We start from the raw sequence: 10,509 nt of genomic DNA, 5'->3' as shown, positions 1-10,509 counted from the left end.
CACCAGCATTATGTTTAGAAAAGTTCGACATTTGGTAAAAAGCATTATCACATCTTTAAGCTTTATGGTATCTGTTTAGTATGAATTATCTTATGTCTGTTAAAAATTAAGGACTTGTTAAATGCTTTGCCACATTCTTCACATTTGTAGGGTTTTTCTCTAGTATGAATTGTTTACTAAGGGTTGAATACTAGTTAAAAGCTTTGCCACATTCTTCATATTTGTAGGGTTTCCTTTTAGTATGAATTATCATGTTTAGTAAGGGTTGAGGCTTGGTTAAATCCTTTGCCACATTGTTTACATTTGTAAGGTCTTTCTCCAGTATGAATTATCTTATGTGTATTAAGAGCTGAGGACTGGTTAAAGGCTTTGCCACATTCTTCACATTTGTAGGGTTTCTCTCCAGTATGAATTCTCTTATGTATAGTAAGGTGTCCAGAGAGGTTAAAAGCTTTGTCACATTCTTCACATTTGTAGCTTTTCTCTCCAGTGTGAATTACCTTATGTCTAATAAGGTGTGAGGACTGGCTGAAAGCTTTGCCACATTCTTCACAGTTGTAGGGTTTCTCTCCAGTATGAACTCTCTTATGTGTAGCAAAGTGTGAGGACTGCTTAAAGGCTTTGCCACATTCTTTACATTTGTAGGGTTTCTCTCCAGTATGAATTCTCTTATGCTGAATAAGGCTTGAGGACACAGTGAAGGCTTTGCCACATTCTTCACATTTGTAGGGTTTCTCTCCAGTATAAATTCTCTTATGTTGAGTAAGGGCTGAGGACTAATTGCAGGCTTTGCCACATTCTTCAAATTTGTAACAATTCACCCTAGTATGATGTCTTTCGTATTGAGTTAGGTGTGAAAGCATGCTAAATAATTTGCCACATTCTTTACATTTGAAAGAATTATTTCCAGTGTGTCTTATCTTATGGCTATTTGACCTTGAAAATTTATGAAAGACTTTCACATATTTATCACACTGAAATATTGTGCTCAGGGTAGTTGTCAAACGTTGGTTAAGTTCATCATAACCCCATTGGTGCATTTTACACTCATCTACACTTTCACAGCCTTTTCTTAATTGTAAATTGTCATGTTCATATTTTCCATATCTTCTCAGTATTACTTTTTGGAAAGAATCTTTTATGCCCTGCTCTGGCCGTAGGTCTGTAATCCCAGCTACTCAGGATGCTGAGGCAGGAGAATCGATTGAAGCCGGGAGGCGGAGGTTGCAGTGAATGGAGATTGCACTGCTGCACTCCAGCCTGGAGACTCTGTCCTTTCGAGGCTTCCAGGGAGTCCTGACATCTTAGCTGTGGATCTCCCAATACTTGCAGGTCACTAGTCCGCAGAGCTTTTCTTTGTTGTTAGCACTTTTTTGCACCTTAAGAAATCTTTGGTGTATTAATTTTGGTGTATTAAGGAATACACCAAAATCATGATGATATTTTCCTAAATATTTTTCAAAATCTTTATTATTTTGTCTTTCACATTGAGATATGTAATCAATCTGGAATTAAGTTTTGCATATTGTATAAAGTAAGAGTCATGACGAATTTTTTTGTTGGATCCATTTTTTTTTGTTTAATACTACTCTCATTGTTCCAGTATCACTTACTGAAAACAAATAACTTTATTCTCTGTATTGCAATTGATGCTTTTGTTATAAACCAGGTGATTGCATGTGCCTTGGTGGGCTTCTGTACTCTCATCAGCCCTTTGGTCTACTTATCTGTGCTTGCAACAATTACTGCACCTCAGAATTACTATACCTTTATAATTGCTAATTTTTGATAAGTTCTTCAGCCTTGCCTTTTATCTTCAAGAGTGCCATTACTATTTTTGGCCCTTCTCATTTTCATATAAATTTTAGAAGATTCTCATCAACTTCTACCAGAAAACCTTCCTAGTTTTAAAAATGAGATTGTATTCAATCTATAGATCAATTTCTAAGATTGCAATTTTCAAAATATTAAGTTTCCAATCCATAAACATAGCATATCCTTGAATTTCTATGTTATAGGTGTTTTTAAAATTTCTTTTTTATAATGCTTGCATTTTTCAGTAAACATATCTTAAAATATTTCGTTAGATTTATTCCCATGTATTCACACACCTATTTATTAATGAAGAAAGGACTCAATTATCCTGTTTAAATCTACAACATGTGTGCAAAAAACTGATTACTAATGTTTTTTCTCGTTTCTTAAAATCAACCTCTCTCTTGTTTTGGGTTTTCCTAAAAGCAAAGTATAAAACCTTGTGCATTTTATACCACAAGGATTTGGGTACAAAAGATTATTTGGGAGCAAGAGAGAGTGAGGAAATGAGGGAATAGGGATAATGTAGCAAGGCAAAAAAGACAATAAGATGTGAGTTATTCAGCTGAATGTTAATGTAGGTGATGTCACTCAGTCCCATTGGAACCCTTTGAAGAAATGTCTAGAATGTATATCGGAAATGCCTCTGAATCCCTCCTGCATATATATAATCAGAATATTAAAAACACACCAAGAACTTAGACTTGATCTGACCAAAATTTTGCCACAACTCTACACTTAACACAACAAACATGATATCGGAGAATGACTTTGACGAGTGATTGGATCATCAGATGCCTTATAAATTGGATTCCTAGGTATTTTAACTATTTCAAAATTTGCGTACCATAGCATGCCATTTTGGGACTTAGAAGATAATGCTCCAGAATATGGTGTTTTGGTATGCTGAGTGCTTGAATTAAAGGAAATAAAAACCCTCAGAACCAAGGTGTCTCTCTGACTTTCCCCTGCCTTTCTGATCTTCTTTCTTTTCCAAGTACTGAGAAATTTCCTCTTCTGAGTAGGGGAGCTTCTTTACAAAAGAAATACAATTGTTTTAAGATTTTCTCCCTCATAATCTCATCAAATAACCAGGAAATATTAACTACCAGAGAAAAGACTGGGAGTCATCACATCCAGACAGGCTTTTCATTTATTCTTCTGAGGGTAACTCAGAGGGGTTACATGGGAAAGTTTATCTACATAATGAAACAACTTTTGTTTACTGTGAAATTCTACTCTTCCCCTTCCTGCCACCTCCCCTAGAGCACATTCTCCCTGAAAATCAATTACTCCTATACCCACTCCCCATCTCACCTTCTTCTATGAAGAAGGGTATATAAGCATCTGGACCTCGTTGGGTTATTGGATAATCATTCCCTTGAAATTCCCTGGTGTGTATGCACATTAAATAGATCTGTAAGCAAATTTTTATATCTTAAAACATTTAGCAGAGATAGTATCTGATCTGTTAAACTAATCTGAAGATGTTTCTATTTTATTTTACCAAAGATTTAAAAAAGATCTTTACCAAAGATTACTAAAGTCATGTGAACTGAAAGGTATTTGAGTTAAAGTTTTAATTTTTCTGATAAAATATTTGATTTAAGTACTTTTTTCTTTAAGCCAATTAGAGCTCTTTTATATATTTCAGTAGTAAAACATTATATACCCCTGACATATATAGACATATAGTAGCAGACCGAAGTGGATCTTATAGATTTACAAGATTATTATTTTGTCAGTTTTCAAAATTTCTCTGCCCCATTGTAGACTTGCAATTTTTTTGAGAGTCTGTCTCATTGCCCTAGGCAATTGTCAGCTAGACAGCTCTAAATTTGCATTCTAAAGCAACAACTCTTAGGTGAAATCAGATAGAGAATTTAAATCTCAAGGTACAGAGCTAAGAAGTTGGGCCTAAAAGATCATTATATGCTCAAACCAAGGAAATAAAAAAAGAAATGGTGTAAGTACATTTTCGTTAAGAAAGCCAGGAAAAGCACTTTAAATGGAGGCACGACTTATGACAATAAAGAGAAGTGTTAGATTTAAGAATCTCTCTGCTTACAACTCTGAGGGTTCCATGAGGAAAACAGAGGTTCGTCCTAAAATGGAGTTTGTAGTGACTTTTCTGTTTCTCCCAAAGGAATCCCAGGCTGTTGAAAATTATTTTGGGTCCTCTCAAGTGGGCATCCAAGATGGCAAGAGGACAGGGAGGCCAAAAGCCCGACTGGTAAAAAAACTTTACCCTTATGTGGGCATGTCAGGCTTTTGGGTTCCCTTCCCCTGAGCCCAATCCTAAGCCAACCAGTTTAGGGTTTGGGAAATCAACTCTTTCCAGTTTGGAGAATGCATCTGAGGGGAGTATCCCATAGTATGGAGACACAGTTATCAGTGAAGAGAGAACAATGGAGGAGCAAGGAAAAAAGGTGCTTTTAAAGGGAGTCCCAGGATTTCAGGATGCATTCCAGAGGGGTACAGACTGAAGATGAATGGCTACTCATCTAAGAAGGAAGTGTACTATATGAATCATTATCAATCTATTGCACAGGAAGACATAAGTAGTGAAAATAAGAGTGAGAACTTCCACTAATAAAAAGTGAGAGTCTCAAAGGGGGGAAATGAGAGAAGAGAGACAGACCCTCTCATATTGTTTTATATTGTTTTATACTCAGAAAAAAAACGAGAAGCAAAACTAAAGGCAGGTAGCCCGGTGCCTAGGAACCAGACCTGAAACCAAGGAACCAGACCCAAAACCAGGCCTGGGCCTGCCTGACCTAAGCCTGGCAATTAAAGATCGATCCCTGACCTAACCGGTTATGTTATCTATAGATTCCAGACATTGTATGGAAAGGCATTGTAAAAATCCCTGTCATGTTCTGTTTCATTCTGATTACCAGTACGTGCAGCCCCCAGTCATGTACTCCTTGCTTGCTCAATCAATCATGATCCTCTCACACACACCCCCTTAGAGTTGTGAGCCCTTGAAAGGGACAGGAATTGCTCACTCGGGGAGCTCAGCTCTTGAGACAGGAGTCTTGCTGATGCTCTCGGCCAAATAAACCACTTCCTTCTTTAACCCAGTGTCTGAGGAGTTTTGTCTGCTGCTCGTCCTGCTACACTTACAGGTTTTGGGATAGGCAGTGGAGTTAGGAGCAATGTTTTGCAGGCAGAGGGTGGATCTCACAAACTACATTCTCAAGGGTGGGAAGAATTACAAAAAACCTTCCTAGGCGTGGGAGAGATTACAAAGTACATTGATCAGTTAGGGTGGGGCAGAAACAAATCACAGTTGTGGAATGTCATCAGTTAAGGCTATTTTCACTTCTTTTGTGGATCTTCAGTTGCTTCAGGCCATTAATAAGAAAAATAAAACAAAATAGTGGTAAAGTGTTGGGGCAGCAAAAAGTTTTGGGGGTGGTATGGAGAGATAATGGGAAATGTTTCTCAGGGCTGCTTTGAGTGGGATTAGGGGCAGCATGGGAACCTACAGTGGGAGAGATTCAGCTGAAGAAAGATTTTGGGGTAAGGGATTATATCGTGGGGTTGTTAGAAGGAGCATTTGTAATATAGAATTACCGGTGATGGCCTGGATGCGGTTTTGTATGAATTGAGAAACTAAATGAAAGACACAAGGTCCAAATAAAAGAAGGAAAAAAATAGGTATTAAAAGACTAAGAATTGGGAGTACCCAGGACATCCAATTAGAGAGTGTCCAAGGGGGTTCAACATTATTGTTTGCTTGGTTGTGAGTTTTTGGGCTCTATGCTTGAGTTTTTTTATGTTGTCATATACCAGGCCAGATTGATTTAGGTAAAACAACACTCTTCATTTAAAAATATACAAAGTCCTCCTTTTTCAGCAGTGAGTAAATCAAGGACTTGGCAGTTCTGGAGGACAACTGCAGCTAAAGAGTCAACCTGGGCTTGGAGAACAGATAAAGTTTGTGATATATCTGTAATGTTAGCAGAGAAGTCATTAGAGAGGGTACAGAATGTCATGGCAGTGGTTGAGATGCCTGCTATTCCAGTTCCAAGTGCAACAGTGGAGGCAGAAAGTCCTAGACCCACAAGTAAAGGGATTAGTGGGATGACTCTTTTTCATCATGTTGATGTCATGAGGGGGACAGGCAGTTGTTCGTTCCCATCTGCAAACTGGATTTTGGGGGTAAGGAAGACTAGAGTACATGTGCCTGTCCAGTTGGCAGGTAGGCACATGTAGGTGAAAGAGCCACATAAAAAGTAGAGACCTTTTGCCAGGCAGAACTGGAAATTTAAAGTGAAAAGGTGAGAGGGTGTACTGAAAGAGGAATCCTGCACCCAAAATCCTAGAGATCCAGCAAAGGCAGCAGCTGTTAGAGGCTGTAATGGGGATTGATGGTGCCACTGTGTAGAGGGAGGGGTTCAGTTTTCATGGTGTATGAGAAAGCACATAGTGTCTACAAGTAACCTTTCACTGCTATTCATGGGGCTGGGTATAAACAAGCAAGAGGAGGGACTAGCAGGAGACTCAGATGAGCAGGCGGAGGGTACCCAAGGATGGAGTGAGATGCAGGGTAGGTGTCTTCCTAAACAATAGTCACTGCCAATGTTTTTTAGTTTGTCAGTAATGATAGAGGTCTTATCAGTAATGTGAAGTGGGAATGCTACCATCTGTTTGATAATGTGTGTGGCTGGGTTCTGGAGATAAAGAGTAAAGGAACATGTGGACAGTGGAAGGTTGCCTAAAGGGATTCCAGTAGGCTGTTGTCAGGAGATGCACAAAGGAGCGGCAACAGGGATAGGATAGTTGTTTTTGTGGTTAGGGGTCCAAATATGGGGTGGGGGAGTGCAATTGACATAAGGAGAAAGGTGCTGTAAGTAGATGCAGAGAAGTGTGGCAGCTTGTTGGTGTGAAATGTCTGGGGAGTTCTCACCAAATCTGTCTAGAAAGTAGAGAAGTTCCTCAGATGGGTAAAGATGAGGGCTATTTTCACTTCTTTTGTGGATCTTTAGTTGCTTCAGGCCATCCGGGTGTATACGTGCAGGTCACAGGGGACATGATGGCTTAGCTTGTGCTCAGAGGCCTGACATTCCTGTCTTCTTGTATTAATAAGAAAAATAAAATGAAATAGTGAAGTGTTGGGGTGGCACAAAATCTCAGAGGCCTGACAAGTAAAGATTTTATTGGGTGAAAAGCGGGGAAAAATGGAAAAACAGAGACTCTTGGTGAAGTGAGAGAGTGTGCTTTCTGCCTTGCAGATTGAATCCCAGGTTCCACACAGGAAGAGGAGATGCCAGGCTCCTCCCCACTGCAAATGGCATGAACTTCTGTGCCTCCACCCCAGAGTGCACTCCTCCCAGTGTGCAAGCCAGCTGGAGTTTTGCCAGGGAGCCCTTCCCACCTGGCTGTCTCATTATTACCAGATTTTAGCTGAGGCAAATAGCTGATATTTCTGGCTTTTGAGCATCTTTACAAAGGGTAACCTCCCCAATGAAGCCAATAAGCATTAATAAGGTTATTAATAAGGTTATGACTTAACTATGGAAGGGCTCATACAATTTACATGATTACTGAGTACTCTGATTGTAAGGAGAAGTTAAGAATAGCTGGTTGTCAATCTTTATGTTAGTGGAAAGAGGGTTCTTAGATCTCATGAAAGAAAAATTAGGGGTGAGTCCACAGAGTCCACACAGTAGAGTGAAAGCAAGTTTATCAAGAAAGTAAAAACATAAAAGGGTGGTTACTCCATAGACAGAGCAGCCCTAAGGGATGTTGTTTGGCTATTTTTATTGTTATTTCTTGATTATATGCTAAGCAAGGGGTGGATTATTTATAAGTTTTCCAGTAAAGGGAAAGGCAATTCCTGGAACTGATGGTTCCTCCCCATTTTAGGCCATACAGGGCAACTTCCTGACATTGCCATGGCATTCTAAACTGTCATGGTGCTGTTAGGAGTGTCTTTTAGCATGCTAATGCATTATAATTAGTGTATAATGAGCAATGAGAATGACTAGAGGTCACTTTCATTGCTATCTTGGATTTGTTGGGTTTTGGCTGGCTTCTTTACTGCATCCTGTTTTATCAGTGGGATCTTTGTGACCTTTATCTTGTGCCAACCTTCTTTCTCATCGTGTGACTAAGAATGTAGCCCAGCAGGTCTCAGCATAATTTTACCCATCCCCTATTCAAGATGGAGTCACTCTGGTTTGAATACTTCTGGCACTAACTTAGTCATTAAAGAGAATTTTTAAGACAAAATCTCAACTTAGCTGTTATCCAGGAATGAGGCTCAGGCTAAAACTGCTCTCTACCATTGTAAAAGCAGGAAAAGTCACCTTCCTTTCCAGAAGCAAGCAGAACTCCAGAATGGAACTGTAATAGGAAAATAAACCTTAGATCTCACTCCAGTTTTGGGGGATCAAGGCTTCACTGGAGAGGATGAAGCTCCCAGACCTCAGCAAGTTGTCCTATTGGTTTGAGCAATAAAAATAGCCCAAGTTGGTATCAGGCACTGTTAGGAGATTTGCCACAGGTCAAGGGCCACCTCCACTCAGAATTTCATCATGGTTGCCAATTTGCAAACCAAAAACAGTGTCTCTATTAATTTAAAGGTTCATTTTGTCAAGGTTGAGGTTGTCCCTAGGAAGAAGAGACACAAGCCACGGTAGGATCTGTGGCCCACAATTTTTCCAAAGAGCATTTTGAGGGCTTCAATATTTAAAGTGGAAAAAGTGGGTGGGTGGGGAAAGGAGGAAGGAAAAAAAAAAGGGAGACTATGATCACATTCTTGTGTGGCTTGGGTTAGCCATCACTGAATCTACCTGTTACATGTGAAAAGGAAAAGATAGAGGAATAGCCAATTATATATTTGTCTTGCACTTCATAAATCTGTACTTTGCTTAAGGTAAAGTAAACAAAGAGCAGAAGTCAAATATGCATTCATCTCAGGGTGGACAGGGGGACAATTTTTAGTTTCCTTTTGTTCCATACCTGTAAAGATAAGCTGTTAATTTACATTGTCAAGGTGAGGGAGGCCCCTTGAGTAGGTGTATGTCCTCCTGTCTCATAACTATTTGTTTAGAAACAAAAGTAAAGTTAGCATTTTACATGACTCAGTTTCAAAGCTTTATTTTTCCCTTTGGTATAGTGAGTTGGGGGTCCTGAGATTTTATTTCCCTTTCACAGGGGTACAGACACATTGAGGATGAAGATGTTTCAACCATTTTTCTTCTAAGAAGAAAGTATAATAGACTCTTGGGTAGGACCTCAAAAATTGATCATCAGGAATTAATCATCCCTTTCTACTCCCAATACTTCTACCTTTCTACATGCATATTTGACTTTTAATCACATTTTTTTTTTTTGAGACAGAGTTTTGTTCTTGTTGCCCACGCTGGAGTGCAATGGCACAAATCTCAGCCCCCTGCAACCTCCACCTCCCAGGTTCAAGCGATTCTCCTGCCTCAGCCTCCCAAGTAGCTGGGATTACAGGCACCCACCACCACACCCAGCTAATTTTTTGTATTTTTAGTAGAGACGTGGTTTCACCATGTTGGCCAGGCTGGTCTCGAACTCCTGACCTCAGGTGATCCACCTGTCTCGGCCTCCCGAAATGCTGGGATTACAGGAATGAGCCACCACGCCCGGCCCACATTTCTTAATTGCCATGAATTCTTAAAGGTTTTTCTGAACTCCCAGCCTTTTGAATTCTATGGAAAATTTTTGTTTGCAAGAATTTCCAAAGCAGAAGTTTTTAGCACTTTCTCAGTAATCGTCATGTGCTTCCTTATTATCACTGACAGTTAGATCCCTTTTGGATCCTGTCTTAACTTTGTTATACTGAAATCTTAGCTCTTTCTCTCCTCCCATTCTCTGGCAGGAAGAACATCCGTTCTCCGTTCTTTGCAGGTAACAGCATGGCTTAGACATGTAAGCAATGACTCAGTTCCTACTCAGTCTGCTCTTTCTTCAGCTGAGTCATCCTGACACCCACTGGACAAACTGAAATAGTCTTTTAGTCTTTTTTGTGTTGCTATAATAGAATATGTGAGGCTGAGTAATTTTTATAAAGAACAGAGGTTTTTTTACCTCACAATGCTGATGGCTAGAAAGTTTGAGATTGGGCAGCTGTATCTGGTGAGGGCCTCAGGCTGCTTCCAATCATGGTGGAAAATAGAAAGGCAGGTCATGCAAACATATCACATGGTGAGACAGGAAGCAAGAGAGAGAAACCAAGGAAGCCAGGCTCTTGTTAACAAACCACTCTCCCACGAACTAATCTATTCCTATGAGAACAAGAGAGAAGAAGAACTCGCCCCCACAAGAGAACATTAATCTATTTAGGAGGGATCTTCCCTTATAACCCAAAAGCCTCCAACTATGCCCCACCTCCCAACACTGCCACACTGGGGATACAATTCCAACATGAGTTTCAGAAGGAATAAACTCAAATCTATAGCACAGCCCAATGCATTTTTAAGGCATTTTTAGTAACAGATAAACTTGGCAAAAAAATAATCTCAACCATCTCTTTGCAACTGGGCAGGATCACTTCCTTCTGAAGAACTAGACTCCTCAAGGACAGGAAATGAGCCCAGGCTTCCCTCATACTGTTCTATCGGGTAGCTTCTAAGGCTCTACCTTCAAATTGCTTACCTTGTTTCTTTGGGCATATGTATGAACAGAAGGGCCCAGTGCCTGCATTCTAGTAGT

General features: G+C 39.8%; 1 protein-coding gene across 1 annotated transcript in view; it reads right to left on the bottom strand.

Annotated features, from left to right (window-relative positions):
- Nucleotides 1-236: 236 nt before the first annotated feature.
- The window catches only part of LOC116480060 (zinc finger protein 723-like), a 32,344-nt gene continuing 22,071 nt past the window's right edge, over nucleotides 237-10,509 (bottom strand). Inside the window, 1 exon segment of the mRNA XM_032172021.1 lies at nucleotides 237-1,162. Within this exon segment, the coding sequence (XP_032027912.1) occupies nucleotides 237-1,162 (926 nt within the window).

This window comes from Hylobates moloch, unplaced genomic scaffold (genome assembly GCF_009828535.3).
Source record: "Hylobates moloch isolate HMO894 unplaced genomic scaffold, HMol_V3 SCAFFOLD_13, whole genome shotgun sequence".
Lineage (NCBI taxonomy): Eukaryota > Metazoa > Chordata > Mammalia > Primates > Hylobatidae > Hylobates > Hylobates moloch.
The sequence above is the reverse complement of the archived record's forward strand: the minus strand, read 5'-3'. Positions and strand labels throughout refer to the sequence as shown.